We start from the raw sequence: 19,048 nt of genomic DNA, 5'->3' as shown, positions 1-19,048 counted from the left end.
AAGAGCTTGTAGTCAAATGTGGGGGCAAGACCATCTCCCACCTTCCCAAAGCCAGACAGATGCAGCCTTCAAAGGCTGCGTAGAGAAAGGTGCTGAGAAGGAAAAGGAAGTGAAGCACTCACTCCTGGGTAGAAGGTGACAATTAAGGGCTAACCCTGGGGCACTGCTGCTCCCCACAGAGACATTTTCAGAAGGAATGCTCAGTTCCTTGTCTTCCTCTGACAGGAGAGCAGAGAGCAAGGGGCAGGTCTTGCAGGCCGTTACATCTTGGGGGTGGCACATGTTGCTCCCCACAAGAGTGAGCCTGCAATTAGGGCTTGCCCCTCCCTGCATTCTCAGCCCTCCATCCCACTCCAGGAAGACAAGCAGGAACAGCAGTGGCTCCCCAGTCCGGCTTGCCCCCAGGACAGAGAAAGACACAGAAGGAGGTGAGACAGCTGGACAAATTTATTATAAACTTAAAATGATTCATCCCCTAAAACATGCTCCGCTGCCCACCCCCAGCACCAGCAGGGAGGGGTGCCACAGAACCAGACCAGGACCTGCTGCTTGGGCTCAGATTGTCACAGGCTGGGGAGACAGGGCTCCCCGGGGATTGTATCTGCCATAGGCTCTCCTGGGGCTGGTGCCTTGGGGCAGAGCCAGTCTGTTTGCAGCGTCAGGGAAAGGAGAGACAACTACAGCATCCACGTGTCTGGGTGCGCCGGTTCAATGTCCTCACACACTCACACTTTTTTGCTCGTTTTTTTGTTTTTCTGCCCTGCAGGTCAGCTCCCACCTTATCCAGTCCACTGACTGCAGGAGAGAGGGCTCCTGTGCTCCTGGGCAAGGTACCAGCTCTGGTGGAGAGGGTCTCTGAGGGTCCTGCAAACTGTCAGAGCCCTGAGCGATGGGGAAGGGGAGGCAACAGCTTCAGCAGCGCCTCCTTATCCCACCCCTCTCCTCTTCAAAGAGACATGACCCCACACCTCTAATATCCCCTGTCATGCTCAGCATGGGTGGCCAGAAGCCCCCTGAGGTGCAGGACATGTAGTGGAGGTAGGGAAGGAAAACAGCAATATAAGTATTATCAAAGAAGGGGAGGGAAGAGTCCCTGCCCACCAGCTGAGGCCCCCCACAACCCCCGGGTGCACCTGCTCCCTGCTCAGTGGCACCAGGCTCATGGGTGGAGGGGGACCTGGGAGGGCTGTGCAGGTGCGGGTGCCCGGGTGGCTCTGCGCTCCAGGGCCAACTGCATGCTCCAGATGCTGAGGGGTCGCATGTAAGCCAGGGAGCGGTAGACTTTCTTCTCCCGATAGGCCTCTGGTGTCTGGAAAGCCATGCCCAGCTGTTCCCAAACTGTTCTGTAGCAGCCCTCAGCTGTGCGAAAGCCTTCCTCCACCAGCCCCTGCAGCAGAGAGAAGATGACCATTAGCCCATTGACCATGCAAGCACAAGGAGATAGAACCATACAATCATTTTGGTTGGAAGAGACACTTAAGATCATCATGTCCAACCATTAACCTAATGCTGGGACTAAATCATGTCCTTAAGAAACTCAGCTGCACGTCTTTTGAACACCTCCAGGGAGGGTGACTCAACCATTTCCCTGGACAGCCTGTTCCCATGCTTGACAACCCTTTTTGTGAAGTAGTTTTTCCTAATGTCCAATGTAAACCTCCCCTGGTGCAACTTGAGGCTACTCCCTCTCATCCTATCACTTGCTATTTGGGAAAAGAGACCAACACCCTCTATGCTACAACTCCTTTCAGGTAGCTGTAGACAGTGATAAAGTCTCCCGTCAGCCTCCTTTTCTCCAGGCTGAACAGCCCCAGTTCCCTCAGCTGCTCCTCAGACTTGTGCTCCAGACCCTTCACCAGCTTCATTCCCTTCTCTGAACTCTCTCCAGCACCTCAATGTCTTTCTTGTAGTGAGGGACCCAACACTGAAACCAGGATTCGAGGTGCAGCCGCACCAGTGCTTGAGTACAGGGCGATGATCACTGCCCTGGTCCTGCTGGTCACACCAGTTCTGATACAAGCCAGGATGCTGTTGGGCTTTTTGGCCACTTGGGCACACTGCTGGCTCATGTTCATCCAGCTGTCAATCAACACACCCAGGTCCTTTTTCCCCAGGCAGCTTTCCCGCCACTCTTCCCCAGCCTGTAGCGCTGCCTGAGGTTGTTGTGACTCAAGTGCAGGACCTGGCACTTGGCCTTGTTGAACCTCATACAATTGGCCTCAGTTAGTCCAGGTCCCTCTGTAGAAATGGCACATGCTGAGGGGTGCAGCATCACCACTCACCTCCTGGATCATGGTGGCAGCCAAGGCATAGACAACGCCAACCCACACCTCATTGGACTGCACGCTGGAGGTGTCAGGCACCCCACTGGGTCTCATGCCATTCACCGCTCCCATTGTGCCACCAGCAAAGCCCATGACATTCTTCTCAAAGATGGTCTTGAGTGCACTGACAACATGACTCTTGGGGAAAACCTGCATGGAGAGAGGGGGTTTGGGGCTCAGCATTCATGCAGACCCCTTGCGCTGGGTCCCCAGTGCGCAGGGTTAAGTTTTCCATTAGAAAGAGGTCAGTGTTGCTGACTCAGTAAATAGCCAACTCAGGAAAGTAACAGGAGGAAGTGCAAGAGCCCCTTTCCCCAAAAAGACCAAAAGAAAAAAAAAAGGCAGTTGCTCAACAGAAGAGATGCTGAACTTCCTCCTAGGGAGGCTGATAGCTCATCCAACTAGTGTGTCAGAGCCTTTCACCTTTAGCCACTGGCCAAACTCCCTTCATCTCATGTGAGTTTGTTTTGGAAGCCTGGCCAACCACAACATCCTCATCTTGGTGTATGTTCATCACTCCTCATTTCTCAGGCTAACAACTATTTGAGGCTCAGACTTTCTCCTGGTAAAACCACTGTGCTCCGCCCATCTGCACCAAGGGTCATTGTAATGCCTGCCGTAGGTGGGACACTGGCAAGAAGTGGCCAAAGGACAGTCTGAAATCAGCGAGGCTGGAGGTATTATCCTGCCCAAGAGGAAGATTATGGCAAAGCTGGTCTGATGACATCAGAGTGCATCTTGCAGCTGGCAAAGTCAGTGTTGTGGATACCAGTAGGTTTGTTTGGGTAAATGCTGGGAATTTTTGAAAGAAAAAAAAAAATATTCAGCTTCAGCTCAGGAGAAAAAACAAAAAGAGGGCTTAGTTTTGAGTGATTTCAAAAGCACTTTATAACCCTTCCAATTTTGTAATCGGATGCTGACGCAAGAGTTTGTGGCCTGGACCAAGGAGAGTTTAAGGTGAGAGAAGGGGCAGCATGGGGGTGAAGAGGTCAGACTGAGATGCACAAGACGCCTGATGGTTTTGTGTGTCTGGTAAGAGAGATTTGAAACTTTTACTCCAAGTGAAAGTGAAAGACTCACAAGTCAATAGTGCTCACTGGATAAACAGCCATTTCAGATTCTCAGGAGGAAGTAAAAACCTTTCCCCTCTGATAAGGAGGAAAAAAAGTTGTTCAGCAAACTAAGGCCAGGAGCTCAAAACAGTTACAAGAACAGACTGAAGTATCATGCTGAGTAAACCCTTACGGTAAAAAGAAAAGAAAAAGTAACTCCACAAGCCAAGAAAAAAACAAACAAAAAAAAATCCCAACCAACCCCACCTGAGCAAGGAAACACCTGCCAGACAAACAGAGAGCAGTGGAGCAGCAACGCAGTGAGCACTGCATTCAGATTAAAGCCTCTGTGCACAGCTGGAAGTAATTAAAGCTCCACAGTGCCTTGGTTAGCAGTAACAGAACTAGCAAGTGCCAGCACAGCAGGAGTCAAGGCCACAGTGAGAAAAGCACAGCTCCAGACTCGCTGACGTTGTAAGGGGAGGGAGGGCTGGCTCCTCGACATCCCACACCCACCTAACGGCCATAACAAGAACTTTGCAGAGTGACCAAGATCAGGAGCTATGTCACAGAGCAACGATGACACCTACTTGCAGGAAAGGGAAGAGCCAGGCAGCTCCGAGCTCCACAATGCAGCCCAGGGACCTGCCAGACCTTTCTTGCCAGTCTGGTGCCACCAGAGCCACAGGAAGCAGGAGATGTGATGACACCAGACTGGAGCTTGCCAAGGCAGCACGGGCAGCCTGACCAGACAGCATTGGTAGGTTCAAAGGAAAGTCAGCAGATCGCTTTTATCTACACTGAAGCCAAGCATCCCACACAGTCATTTTCCCAGTGTGGTTCTGGAGATCAGCCCCAAGTGCTGTTAGGGAGCAGGGGTCAGAAGAGGGGTGGCATGAAGCAGTCACCTCTGGCAGAAGATTTTGGGGCACAGTTTCTTCAGGACTGGGGTTACAGCTTTTCCTACTTTGTATTTCACTACTGATCTGTGCACACAGCAGGAATCTGCTAATGAGGTTACAAACAGGAATTATATCTGCCAGGCAAGGGATCAAAATACATAGAAAAACCCCCTTGATGGCTACAGTAACAGAAGAGAGAAGTTCACAAGCCCCATCTCCAGTGAGCTCAAACCTCTCCAGCCAGCAGAGTGCCACCTTCAGCAACAAAAGTCTGAGGCTATGGAAAGGCAGAACTGAACCAGGTTTAACATTTCCCCTCAAAAGGGATGTTTAGGAACCACTGCATGTTGTCTGTGCCAGATTCTGTCCGGAGACCCAGACACAGCCCTGGACCCCCAGCTCTAGGGACTCACAGTGGGATAAATGCAGGAGGGCACAACCAAGCACTCCTTTCTTGTTAAATCATAGAATCCTGGAATAGTTTGGGTTGTAAGGGACCTTCAAAGCTCATCCAGTCCAACCCCCTGCCATGAGCAGGGACATCTTCCAATACATCAGGTTGCTCGGAGCCACATCCAGCCTGGTCTTGAACATTTCCAAGGATGGGGCATTGACCACCTCTCTGGGCAACCTGGGCCAGTGTTTCACCACTCTCATTACAAAAAAAATTCTTCCTCATGTCCAGCCTGAACTTCCACTCCTTTAGTTTAAAACCATCACCCCTTGTCCTATCTCAACAGTCCCTGCTAAAATGTCTCTCTCCATCTTTCTTATAGGCCCCTTTTGAGTGCTGAAGGGCCACAATAAGGTCTCCCTGGAGCCTTCTCTTCTCCAGAGTAAAGGGCATTGGGTAATGACATCCCACAACCTTCTGTTCCCACAACCATATTCCATGTAGGACACAGAACAATCTATATTATTGAAAACGCCTGCCAGGTTCAGACCTAAATGTCAAACAGATTGAATAATGTCTTTATGAATTTTGATGAAATAAGGCACATGCATCTACACTACCTCTGTAGTTAGCTTGGTCTCAGAATGTAGAAAATTAGATATTTAGGCATTAAAACATTCTAGTGGAAAATTATTTTAGCTATTAGCTATCCCACAGGTGCTCCCAGGAAAGGTCACTTGAAGCTCCCCTCCGGTACCGACAGTGAAATGGTATATCACCCTCACACAGCCAATCCTTCCTTCCTTCAGTCACCCAAAGTGTTTTCCTGCCCATCACCACCACAGAGAACTTGGTCTGACAACTGTCTGTGGGTCATAAATAATCCATACAATGCTCTCCACTACTCAGTTCTGTCCCAAGTATTGCATCCCCAGCAGCTGCTCTTACCATCCCATCAGACATGAAGAGTCTTCAGCCAGTTCTTGTCTTGCAACTGAAGAGAACAGACTTCAAGACCCCAAATACGCCTTAGCTCTCCTGGATATTTATATAGGCATTTAAACTGGGCAGCAAATTACATGTAGAAAAAGTTCCATACACTTTTTTTCTCCTGTTTTTCAACAAATGGCACCTTGCTGAGAGTAAACTCCCACAGGACCTTCCCTCAAGTGTGCCAGAGCTGACCATGGTTACACACCCCTGATGCATGGCCTCTTCATGAGCAGGTTTTGGTTTAAAGTGGGTTGTACCAATGTGTATCCAGCAACGTCAACTCAAGCATGCACCACTGCAGGGGAGCGGGCTGGAGCCCCCGCACCAGCCCCTAAAGCTCAACCCACACCATGTGCCAGCCCCGCTGCTCTCCTCCAGGCACAGGTCCCATCTCACCCACCCTGCAGCAGGCTGCTCCTTCTCTTACCTCAAACTCCCCGTGATCCAGATCACAGGCCCCAAGAAACCACTGCCCAGCACACTGGTCTGACATAATGCTGCTGGAGGTGTTGCTCCCACTACTGTCATAGTTGTAGTATTTACCTGGAAAAAAAAAAAGCAGGAAATGGTTTTAAATCCATAGTTTAGGACCCTGACTCATGTATGCTGCCCCTACACCCCATCCCATGAGGCAGATACATGGTAGCTTTTTCCAGAAGGTTCTCCTCTCTTTGCTTTTCCAAACCACCATATCTTTTCTGTTCCCTCCCTGGTACTTGCTCCTCCCCTTCTGCTTGGAGGGATGGCATGTCCCCTTTCCCCCATCCCCTGTAATGCTCCGTGATCCCAGGAACAGCTCTTCCCCTCCCAGGGCACACACGGTTCCCCACCAGTGAGTACCCACCATTCCAGAGCAGCCTCTCAAATGTCTCCTTGCCCTTCCTCAGGATATCCATGTATTTCTGCTGGATTTCTGCATCCCCAAGCACTTCTGCCATCTTGCACATCATGCAGACGGCTGCCAGCCACAGCCCACCGCAGTACGCGCTGCCAGAGCGGGAGAGCAGTGTCAGAAACATGGGACACTCCCTGGGTTGCATGGAGCTCCCAGAAGATATGGCCACCACCAGCTCTGAGCTACCTTCCCACCCCGTGGTCCACATATCCAACCCCCACCTGCCTCTCCGGCTCACCTGGCTCCATTTACCACCCATGCGTCATATGTCTGGTCAGCAAAGCCACCATTTTCGATGAGCCCATCATTATCCATATCAAATTTCAGCTCTGACTCCATCACAGCCTGTGGGAGGGGCAGGAGATGGTCACGCAGCCCCATCTTCCCCTCACGCTCTACTCAGAAGCATCCATCCTCTTGGGATGTCACACAGCTCCCAAGGGAGGTGAGAAGCAGGGAATGCCCCATGGTCTGATCTCCTCCCAGTACCTGGCAGACTGGCCACATGTCCCGTAAGTACAGGGAGTCGTGTGTCAGGTAGTAGTCACGGTACACCTGCAGTACAAACTTCAGGTTGAGGTCCTTCCAGTTGGCCGTGTCGTGTATCAGGTAGGCATTGACACGCTGCCACGGCTCGTCAGCTAAGCAAGGAGGGAGCACATGCAGCAGGGCAGCAAGGAACAAACATCCCTTCTACTACCCAGGAGCAAGGTCCCAATGGTGCTGTGATCAGACAGCACTTAAATAACACGTTGCACCCTGTGCCACCTCCCACTACTGCTTGGCTTCCCTCCATCTCCCTTGTACAAGGTCCATGTAGTGTGGTCTTCATTACCATCCCAAACCCTCACCAAGCTTTTCATTCCCAAAAAACAGTGTATTCCATGCACCATACCCCTTCCCCACAGCTTGGGAATTAATTTCTCTGAGAATCATAGAATCATTTTGGTTGGAAGAGACCCTCAAGATCATCAAGTCCAACTGTTAACCTAACACTAGCACTAAACCATGTCCCCAGGAGCCTCATCTATACATCTTTTAAACACCCCCACAGATGGTGACTCAAACACTTCCCTGGGCAGCCTGTTCCAGTGCTTCACAACACTTTATGTGAAAATATTTTCTAATATCCAATCTGAACCTCCCTTGATGCAACTTGAGGACATTTTCCCTCATTCTATAACTTGTTACTTGGGAGAAGAGACCAACACCCTCCATGCTACACCCTCCTTTCAGGTAGTTGTAGACAGCAGTAATATCTCCCCTCAGCCTCCTTTTCTCCAGTCTGAACAGCCCCAGTTCCCTCAGCTGCTCCTCATCACACTTGTGCTCCAGACCCCTCACCAGCTCCATTCCCTTCTCTGAACTCTCTCCAGGACCCCAATGTCTTTCTTGTAGTGAGGGGCCCAAAACTGAACATAGGATTTGAGGTGCAGTTTCACCAGTGCTGAGTACAGGGGGATGATCACTGCCCTGGTCCTGCTAGCCACACTGGTTCTGATACAAGCCAGGATGCTGTTGGGCTTTTTGGCCACCTGGGCACACTGCTGGGTCATGTTCAGAAAGTTGTCTGAGCCATGCACAACCTCTACCTTACAACAAGCCTACCCAGACCGCTCACCTGGGTCCCCAATGTCATGTGGCACCACATTCTTTGTCTTTACCGGGGCTGTCTGACCACCCATTAAGTACTGCCGGGGCTGGACATCCTCATTCACCACTGCGACAGCTGGAGAGGACACAGCACAAGGGACATGAGAAAGGCAGCAGGCACTGCAGCAGCAAGCTCTAGACAAAGGCAGGGCCACCAGCACACCAGGCTGCCCTTTGGGTCTCCTGCTGAAAGATCACAGCCCTCTGCAAAGGACTGAGGGGACACCAGGCTGCTCCTAGTCTCCTCTGAGCAAGGCACATGCAACCGCCACCACCCCCTTAAGCAAGGTCGTGGCAGCACCTGGGGCTGGAAGGGAACCCAGTAGGCTCAGCCCTCCCACAGCCCAGCAAAGAGCTGTGTTCTACCAGTGGTTGGGCCACCACCAAGCAGCCTCCAAGCCCACCCAAAGCATCAGGGTCTGCAAACAGCTCCATGGTTCTCCTTCACAAGGGGCATAGAGAGAGCTGGTAAGACCAGGAACTTCCTCAGGGCAGCTAGAGTCAGCTGTGCACCCCCAGTGCAGCAAGAAGTTATCCAGTGCTGGGCAGAGGGATGTTGAAAGGCAGCAGCGTTAGAGGTTTGCAAGTTCTGGGCCCAGCAGAGACACTGGAGGCGAACACTGGCTCCGTGGCACACATTTCCACGGCAGATGCTGTCCCAAATTCTCCTCTTCCCTAGGTAAAGACATCATGAGGCACCATGCCAGGTTCTCCTGGCTCACTTACCAATGTCATACTGCAGGCTGATCTGCAGCTTGGGCCACAGCATGATGAGAGCAAAGGAGGCATAGAAGTGGACATCGTAGGTGTTATACATCCGGTACTCCTGGCCTGGAAGGACCGGGGTGGGGAGATGGTGAGGGATGTGACACCCATTACAGGGAAGGGAAAGGAGGGGCAGGTCCTCCCTCCCACATGGCCCAGGAGGGTGGGATCTTTTCCAGCATGGGTAGGGACTCCCATTAGAAGTGCATTTTATTCTCTACATAGAACATGAAGGGGTCTGGAGAAGACCTCATGCCATATCCTACAGGGCTAGTCCTGCAAGGGGTTTTGCTGGGAACAGCACTGCTTGCTACCCATCGAGGTGTGAAAAGCATCCCCATGTCAGGTTAAAAACCACTTAGTGAAAGCAACGGGGAGGGGCTGAGTCAGAACCGTCCATCCCATCCCTACGAGTTACCTTCCAAATAAGCAAACCTTCCATACTCCTGCAGGACAGGGAGGAGGTTGGAGAGGCCAGACCCCGCTGGCCCCTGCAGGTCCTCAGTGCAGCAGTCTGGGGGCAACTCCATCCAGATGGTGCCCCCATCCGTCAGGAAGTACAGCTCATTGAAGAGGGCCGACTTGTACCAGGAAGGCAGCTGGCTGTGGGCAAGAGGAAGACTCAACCACAGTAGCCAGGGTGAAGATGCTCCTGCTCTGGACCAGCCCCAGGAGGCGACCAGGAAGGTGCTCCCATCTACCCTACCTATTCTCCAGGATGGGCTTCTGCCATGCTTCAATCTTCCTCTCCCACTCCTCGTAGTGGGTCAGGGCGTGATGTGACAGGGCAGGAGCAGCATCACCTCCACTGCCAAAAAAACGGGTGTACCGCCTGCCGAGAGGGGGTTTGGTGAGTACACTGTGGGCTTGGGCTGGGAAGCCCACCCAGTCACCGGAGAGGGGCTGGACGATAGTGACCACCACAATAACATGTATGACAGTGCAGGGGTGTTGAAGAGCATGGCTGGGGAGAAGGTCCCCTCCCGTGAGCTGGCAGAGCCACAGCCACAGGGAACAGGTGGCACAAGGCTCCCTAGGTGGCAATCAAGTCTGGGGGCAGGGAGAAGGGGACTTTGGGGACGTGAGCCAAGCCCACTGGAGACCACCCACCCACCTCAAGTGCAGCTTTTCCTTGGAGCCAAAGTGGATACCAGGCATGTCCCAAGCCAGTGCCAGCTCTAGCGTTCTGTGGCCCTGGGCGGGCACTCTGCAGCTGGCACACACTGCGGCTGCTGTCACCTCCCCCTTCTCTGTTGGGTTGCTTTTACCTGTTAGGACAAAAAAAATATTCACAAGTGGCCAAGGAAGCCTATGGGGGGGTGACTGACGCTCAAACAGGCCCTGAGGGGGATACAACTATTCTGGCATGTCCCAGCCCCCTTGCAACCTGGAGGGCACATCCCCAGGGTTTTGAGGGATGACGTTACTGCACATGAGTAACTACTTTTTGCAAGCAGGAAAAAACACCTGCCATGGGTGGAGGAGTTAAAGTCATCAAAGCAGAGGAACAAATCAGGCAGGAAAGGCCTCCAGGCATGAGTGGAAGGGACAGAGCACCCCATGACTTTGTAACTGCACTGCACTCAAAGACACTGTGTGTGACTTTGTAGTGACAGTCATCGTTTCCAGCTTCTTGCAGGGTGCTTGAACTGTGTCTGTATGTAAGTAAAGCCCTGAGGCAGCTGGATAATTATATGCTAGTCCTGACATGTGGAACAGGTAAACTCATTAAAGCAACAACTTTAATAGAAGCCCAGATCCTGACTATGATAATGCCTGGCAAGCACAAAGGAAAACCACATCCCAGTAGCCTGGAGAACTCTGAGTGCATCCAGGCAGGAAACTTAGTTTTCCAGAAATATTTATGTAAACAATTTCATGATTTAAGCTTCAAGAAGTCTTGTGAAGGCCCAGTGCCAGCATCACTCATTTGTCAGCATCATCCATGTTCAAAAGCTGGCAGAGACTTCAGGTAAATGGTCACCTTTAATCGCAGTAAGAGGTTAGCAGCAAGTGCTGGGAGATGACACCCTGCTTCAAGGCTTCTGCCAAGGGAGTGAGCAGACTACAAAGGATGATGCAGAAGTATCAAAGGAATACCAGAGACCTTCAGGGAGCCGATGCAGTAACAAAAGAGCAGTAAGTGATAGCAGTATCCAACCCAAAGGACTGCAAAATGCTCACTAGAACAAATCTGACAGGGCCCAGCTCGCAGATCTGGCAATGGAAACTCAGGGAAGCTGGCTGGGCATCACCCTGGCTACTCAGCAGAAATCTCAGCTCAGTGTGCAAGCCCACACGGACTAACTAGATACTGACATGTGCACCTAATATAGCAGAGAACAGCCTTAAAGTGGTGGCAACAGATTTTGGAGAACCCCAACGAGGGCAGCGTGACAAGCAACGGGAAATTCAGACACTGGCTAAAGCTGAGAATGAACCACATCACTGAGAGCTTCCTGTGATGGCACCGATGTGGCCTGAGAGAAGGAAACTCACCCTTGTTTGTGTGCCCTGTGCCCAACCACCAGCACAGCCACCTGTTCCTCCTGCTCCCCCTCACCCATCCCAGAGGATGGAGGGACTCACCATCAGAAGAATCCAGCTGTCCGTCCTGCAGGAGATCCTGCCACACCTCTCTGCCCGACCCTGCTGGATTGAACGCTGTGAGGTGGGTGACTACCACACCAGCCTGGGGAAAGGAAAAGCATCATCAGGAGTTGGTACCTTTGATGAACAGATGCAGGGCTGCCACCTCCAACAGTACCAGGATCCCAGACTCATCCCCTGCATGCTACCCAGCAACGCTAACTCCAAATCTACTCATTTGCTGTCCTGCAAGCTTCATCCACTCTCTCCTGACACCCACCCCAAAGAAAGTGGCCTTGGGGAAATTTTGAGGGTGATAAAATACTGTGACAGGTTGTCCAGAGAAGTGGTAGATGCCCCATCCCTGGAGACATTCAAGGCCAGGCTGGATGGGGCTCTGAGCAACCTGAACTAGTGGAAGATGTCCCTGCTTATGACAGGGGGGGTTGGAGTAGATGACTTTTGAAGGTCCCTTCCAAACCAAATTATGCTACGATTCTACGACTTTAAGTCATTTCCCCATGCCTGCCCCAGTGGTCAGGCAAGTGCTGAGGACCAGTGCTGACCCCAATCCACGCCACATTCAGCAGGGTTGTACAATCCCCCCCAGCAGAAACCACACCACCAGTGCCAGCTCTTTACCTTCTCCCGGGCAGAGATGGCAAAGGTGAAAGGGTTGACATGAGTGCAGTGGTGCAGCAGGACTCCAGCAACCCGCTCACCCTCCTTCTCGAAGGTGAAGGGCTCATTCCAGTGCCCTCCACTTCTGTCCTCCTTTGTTCCCGTGCCATTCTGCAGGCTGAACATGATGGAGACATCCACATCCTCATCCCTTCCATTTTCCACCTCCCAGATGAACACTCCCACTGGCAAGCTGGAGTCCTGGCAGAGACAGACAACACCGTGTACAGGGCTGGTGCTCCATGGTTAGCCATCAGAACATCACTCCTGCTGCTGGGAAGACTGTGCAGGATGCAGAAGCAACAGCACTGCAAACAACTTGGTCTCCAAGTCTGCTGCCAAGCTGAGGAGCATCAGCACAAGCAGAGGACTTTAGGGGGCAGGTAACACAAAAATCTGATCACAAGCCCTGGGCTAGTAAATCCCACACCAGGCAATGCACAGGTGGAAAGCAGCATTTACAGCTCAGAGGAGTGTCTAACCACTTATCTACTCAACAGGCTGACACAAGCCCACGTGCTTCGCTGGGGTAAGAGGAAGGTCAGGCATGCCAGCAGTGCAGTCTTCCGCCCTCGCTCGCCTGGGGCTGTGAGTAAGGAGGAGCAGTGTGCAGGAGCAGCCAGGTATCCCTCGCTGCTGTTCTAGAGCTTCCGCATTGCTCCTGGGGTTCTTCCTGCCTGGGAGCATTACTGAGCGGAAAGACGGGGAAATGTTGGGAAAGCCCATCTAATAGGCAGCTCTTCCCTTGGGGAGGGCAGACAGAAACCATCCAGAACACTATCAGGAACACCCAGCCAACAAACCAATTCACAAGTCCAAGCTGAGGGTTTCCCAAGATGTTACCGCTGGATCCACCAAGCAGTAAGGTCACAGCTCTGGACCTGCCACTCTGGGCGCAGAGGAGCTGAAATGGTCAGAGGACAAAACCAAAGGCAGAGAAGAAGTAGTACGAAGAGCCAAAGCACAGGTCAGAGGGGAAAGAAGCAGCTGCCAGAGCCAAGCACAGGGAAAAAGGGATAGCCCTTCCAGCACCAACTGCCCCAGGAGGGGCAAAACCTTCCAGGGTCCCACTTTTCCACACCTGGCAGCTGGCACTAGGAACATGGTTTTAGGACAGGAGAGACCAGGTTGGGAAAGAACAGTAGCTTCCACATCCCTTGAGCCATGGACAGGCAAGCTGGAGAGGCTATGAGCAACCCAATCTAGTTGGACATGTCCCTGCTTGCGGCAGGGGGGTTGGACTAGATGACCTTTGAAGGTCCCTTCCAACCCTAACTATTCTACGATTAACAAGGCAGTAAGCCTGGAAGTCTTCAGGCAATGCTAAGCTGGGCAGGAGGGACCAGGAAATCCTCTATCGGATGATCCCTGGACACATGTCCAATGTTCAGGGGTCAAAAATCCACCAGTTTCAAGCCTCTAATACCCAAATGGGATGCACTGAGCTCAGACAGCTTGCCTGTCCTGAGGGCATCTCACAGTACAGCCTTGTCTCTGCCATGCCAGTTCTTTCCCCCTCCCATATAGGCAGCTCTGCCAAGTCCCTGCCAACCTGCTCCATAAGAGCCATGCTGCTGCAGCATGGTGTGGCCTGGTGTTCCCACAGAACAGGCTGCAGCCAGTGTGGAGCCATCACCTCCTTACCTTGTAGTCATGGGGGATAACAGGAGAGATCTGGCGGCAAGTAAGCACCACGTTTTGCCCTGGGAGCTCGTAGACCATCCAGGCACGGGGGTACAGGGCATGGTAGAAGGCGTAGTGACCGCAGTAGCCCCAGTTCCATCCCTGCAGAGTGCTGGGTCTCTCCACAGACAGGACCTGCTGGTAAACCGTCTGCCCCTTGCAACGCAGGCACACCGTGAACTGGGGAGAGGAGCACATGGAGGGAGTGAGAGGAGCCCAAGAGCAGAGGTTTCAGCACCGTTTGCACCACCCCTCGCAGACCCCGCGGCACCTACCTGGTCAGCAATGACTGTTTCGTAGTGATAAATGCCAGGGTTCAGCTGCCAGCGGCAGAACTCACCCCGCCAGCCACGGGTGATGGTGCCTCCTCCGATCCCACCCAGCGGGCACCCTGGCAAAGACACCTGAAATTAACACACTTGCTCCTCTCTGTGGTGGAATCTGCCCCACAAACCCCCACATTCAGCTCTGGGGGCCCCTTGGCACTGCCCGCACCCCAGAAGTCCCTTGACCTGCTCCCTACCTCCTGCACCTTGATGGGCCCACGTGAATCCCTTCCCACCCAGCACACTGGGCACTGCACCACCCCAGTGCCCAAACTGCAGTCTGACCATAGATCTGCTGCAGAGGAACAGCACACAAGAGGTCAATGAAGGCAGGTTTCTTCTCTATGCGGGTCTTCTTCAACCACCATCTGAAGTATCTGCAATGGAAAGAGAGGCATGAATGAGACTTGGTGTCGCTGTCCCTTTGGTGCCACTGGGCAGAATGTGACTAGCACATGTTGCAGCTGTTCCTCTTGTAGAGAGGTACAATGGCAGCCTGTGTCCCAGGTCGCATGGGGTGGCAGCCCCTGTCATCCCCCTGTAGTGCAGATCGTTCAGCGGGTAGAGCACAGGCAGTTCAGGGCTGCCTGCAAGAGCACAGCACAAAACCAGACCACTCCAATAGCCAGGTCATGCAGGGACAGGCGGCTCTCCCAGATGCCCATGGAAAAGTGGGAATACACACAAGGACCACCAGGATCACCTCCATGCCTGGCAGGGCACATCCTGCTAAGGAAGGTCTGAGAGTGGAGGCACAAACCCATTGAAGCTATAATCAGCTTGGGATGTCAGCCTTACTTTTGCATGTCCCCATTGTCACGCACAGCCGTGCCACATCCCAGTGCCACATCCACAGAGGCAGGTGGCACAGGGCAGCCTTGCCCTGGAGAAGGTGATGCTAGCTGTCTGCAGGATCCTGGGGACTCACCTCTGCTCACACACCAGAAGCACAGCCGGGCAGTGCCCATCAGATAATTTCTCACCCAAAGGCCTGGGAATCAAGAGACACACAAACAGGAGTACACTTGCACCTGGGTGTGCCAGCACCACTCTGGGCAAGAGGAGCAGGGCTGGGCTCCTTCTCAGTGCTCGTGAAGGACTGGCTTTTGCTAATGAACCGCCTCAAGTCAAATCTTCTATATGGAGACAATTAGCGTATGGAAAACAACTTCCAGACCAGAAGAGGTTGCTGAACTTCCACCAGTGAATAGACAGGCAAGACCCAACCGGTAGCTCCACGGCTCTCGGCGCCAGAAGCCCCCGCAGTGGGCAACATTCCTGAGCCTACACCACCAATGTTTTATTGCTGAGAGGAGAAACCCACCCCAGCCAGGCACCCACAGCCTGTCCCACTCTCATGGCTCGTGGGATGCAGAGCCCAGAGGATGGGCAGTGGGTGACCACTGATAGAGCTGAACATGTACCCCCAGGAGCAAGGGGGAGAGGCTCTTTCATGACATCCCCTGATCCTACGCACTCCTCCCCAGAAAAAACAAAACAAAACAACACACTTGCCTTTTCAGCTGCATGGTCACTGGACATTCACCTTTATTCGCCAAATCCCTCTCAGGATGACATTTTCCAAGTTGCAGACTCGCAGGACCCGACAGCAGCCTGCTCTCGAATCCTATGTACTCACCCTCATGTTTGACTGTTTAAGGACATTTTGCCTGCAGGGGTCCAGGGCACCACAAGAACCAGCCTGTCCTGCATGACTGCCCTGAATCAGGGCCTGCTGCTATCTTTGAGCTACATCTGCTGCCACTGCTCTTCTCCCAGCTGAGACAGCCCTGGCTTTATGCTGCTGAGGCGGGGTTTTGTCAGCATGCTCCCTCTCTCTCAAGGAAATTATTTTTTTTATTTTTTTTTAACCCAGCATCAGGGAACCAGCTCAGCTGCTTCCCCAGCAGGTTTCTGGTGACGAGAATAAGGTACACAGGCAGAGTGGCTGCAGCATGGCCCAGCGGGACACCCCAGCACCTTGAGAAAGACGTGACAGAGGGATTTCAAAAATCAGTTTTTCCATGAGCACACAGCAGGAGAGCTTTGAGATTTATAGCAGCCAATTCCCGAGCTGTTTTGCCATCTCTGCAGCAAATTCTTCCCCTGCCAGCTTCCCCCAAAATCGCACAAGAAAAAGGTGTTGGATGCCCAACAGCTGGCTATTAATAGCTCTACCAGGAGAAAGTCTTCATGTTCCACAGCACTGAAAGCTCTGCCAGGTCCAAAGAGTATTTCTTTCCCTTCGAATTAGCAGTGGATTTAAAACCTGTCCAGACATCACCCAGTTGTTCTGGATCCATGCCATGGCACACCAGCCACCCCTGTGGAAACCCACCTGCACCTCTTCTCCCGCCACTCCAATGCCAGCACCCGCCCCAGGCCAAATGTTTGCACGACCTTTTCTTTCCGGATTTACAGCTGTGGGTGTCCTCTCGCAAGAGTTAAACCAATGAGACCTAATTAACAAAAACCACAAATCAAGGCTATCAACACCACCGGCCATGCCAACTCCAGCAGGGGCTGGTACAGCAGGAGAGGACACCCATCAGCCAGAGGGTTAACTCAGCACAATGCCACGTCAACCCAGGATGTGGTGGCTCCCCTGCAGGTCCTAGACTTCCTCAGCTGGAGACACTTCCAGCACTTCCAGCCATCTCAGGAGGTACAAGCACCTGCACCAGGTGAGTCTGCACTTGATGCACCAAGCCATGCCAGCTTGAGAGCACCACTGACACGGAGGCCCAAAAGAGAAGGGCTGCTGCTCACCACGGGTCATCTGGGAGAGGGCACGCCAACCTACAGGCCTCCAGGTGTTCAGATCGCTGCACCATGCCATGGGACCAAGCTCCAGGCTCCTCTTGCAGCACCAGTACCCAGGTTTCATCCAGCTGGCTGCCTCCACCAGGCAGACACACGGCTGCCCACCAGTGCCAGGAGCATGCAGCCTCCCACGCAGCCTCAGATCCCTGCATTAGCTGCCCTTTACCAGACAACACCATTGCCCTCGGGCTTAAATTCAAACCCAAGCAGGTATTTCTCGCCACTCTGGCCCTTCTTCTCCTCCACTCTCTAGGCCGGAGTCTCCTTAAAATGAAGCTTTGCCCTGCACAAGTATTTTGAGATCACAACCAAATTACTGCCTAAATTTGTACGAGGGGAAGATACAGTGGTTCAACTATAAGCTTCTTCCTGAAAAGTCCTTAGAGCCTTTTTCTAGGACCGATACAAGACACTTCCATCCTGAGACCCCAGCGAGAACAGGCCAGGGGTGGCCTCCCCAAACTGGCATAGAGGCAATCACCGCTCTTCCCTACTCACCCCACCAGAACTTCACGCTTTCCCACGTGCTCAGTTCATCCCAACCTGCTGTGGCAGCTTTTCCAGCCACTTTTATCTCTGACTCACAACCCACATTCTGCCTTCCCTGATGCCCAGGCTCACGCCAAGGATGCCTCAGGTCAGACCAGCGTCCTTTGCACCCCTGAAGCAATCCGCTATCTCATCCTTCATCAGGCTTTGCAGGAAGCAGCTTTGCAAGCAGCAGCCTCTAAGGACGTGGAGCAGGAAAAAGGCTCAGAAGATGGAGGCAGGAGAGATAAAGCAACCATAAGGAAATAAATCACACTGTCATCAGTTTCAAAGTTCAAAGTATACAAGACAAAGTATACCAGCATGCAGGCAGCAGTCCTAAGGTTAAAATAACAAGCCTGTTTCTCATGCACATTTTTCCTATTTACCTTCAGCTCAACCTAATGCAATTTCGGGAGAAGTGCCCATTCCTAAACCTGCCATAGCACACAGCATTTCAAAAATCCTCCCAATTAAACTCGAGTTTAATCTCCATCTGCCAAAAGTCGCCTTATGCAGGGGCTGATCACCTGACAGCGGGAAGATGCAGCAATGCTGGGCACGAGCAGCACACCTCGGGGGTGGGAGAAGGGGGTCCATTCCCAACCATCACCCCTAGAGTCGATGTCCCAAGCCTTCCCAGCTACTGCTCGGTTTGGGGGAGTGTGAGCTTTGGGTGCTCCCTCTAAGCCAGGTTCAGACCCTCTGCACCAGTGCTCCCAGTGCTGGCGCCAAGCAGGCGGGTGGGCGCTGACAGCTCGGGGCGGGAGGTGAGCGGCTCCCTCCAGCCCGGGGCCTTCCGTGATCCGCCGTGCTCTGCCGCCCGTGCACCGGGGCACCGCCGCTGCCTGCCCGGGACGAGACGCCCTCAGCACCGAGGGGCTTAACCACGGCGAGGTGCTCCCATACCCTATCCCCAGGACACCCTCTTGTCCCCCCCACCTCTCGGGGTGTGCCCCGTCCCCGTTTCCCCCATCCCCACCCCCACCCCGTACCGCAAGCCGAGGCCGACGTGCCGCAGGACCTCACGCAGCGACAGGTCGCCGGCACCGTAGGGCTGCCACGGTTCCTCGAAGCGATGCGCCAGGCAGACGCGCCAGCCGAACGCCGCCACGCCGCGGCCCTGCGCCGCCCCCTCGTACCGCCGCACCAGCGGCCCCGCCGCCGTCTCCGCCGCCATCGCCGCCCCCAACCCCGCTCGCGCCCTCTTCACCGCGCGCGTTGCCACGCCACGCCCCGCCACGCCCCGCCACGCCCCGCCCGCGCCCCCGGGACACCGGCGCCCGGCGCGCCGCCGAGCGCGTCCGGAAACCCGGACCCGCCCCGCCGCCGGCTCGACCTGCGATCCCAACGGCGCACGACGGAGCGGCGCCCGAGAGCTCTCGAGAGGCGCCCGAGCGTTGCCGAGCAGAACCCGAGAGTTCCCGAGCGCTGCCCGAG

At 53.5% G+C, this 19,048-nt stretch overlaps 1 protein-coding gene across 1 annotated transcript; it reads right to left on the bottom strand.

The window, feature by feature from the left end:
• Positions 1–433: 433 nt before the first annotated feature.
• On the bottom strand, positions 434–18,854 carry GBA2 (glucosylceramidase beta 2). Its single transcript, XM_065047170.1, has 17 exons — positions 18,604–18,854; positions 14,543–14,634; positions 14,207–14,322; positions 13,893–14,111; positions 12,210–12,449; positions 11,568–11,670; positions 10,093–10,246; positions 9,685–9,810; positions 9,397–9,581; positions 8,940–9,044; positions 8,182–8,289; positions 7,050–7,201; positions 6,799–6,905; positions 6,510–6,652; positions 6,093–6,208; positions 2,283–2,474; positions 434–1,387 (listed from the first exon to the last, which is right to left on the bottom strand). The coding sequence occupies exons 1-17, from the start codon at positions 18,786–18,788 to the stop codon at positions 1,160–1,162; spliced, it is 2,571 nt and encodes an 856-aa protein (XP_064903242.1). The 5' UTR covers positions 18,789–18,854; the 3' UTR covers positions 434–1,159.
• Between the last annotated feature and the right edge of the window lie 194 nt (positions 18,855–19,048).

The sequence above is a fragment of the Columba livia genome, chromosome Z (genome assembly GCF_036013475.1).
Source record: "Columba livia isolate bColLiv1 breed racing homer chromosome Z, bColLiv1.pat.W.v2, whole genome shotgun sequence".
Taxonomy (NCBI): domain Eukaryota; kingdom Metazoa; phylum Chordata; class Aves; order Columbiformes; family Columbidae; genus Columba; species Columba livia.
This window is presented reverse-complemented; position numbering and strand designations above follow the sequence as displayed.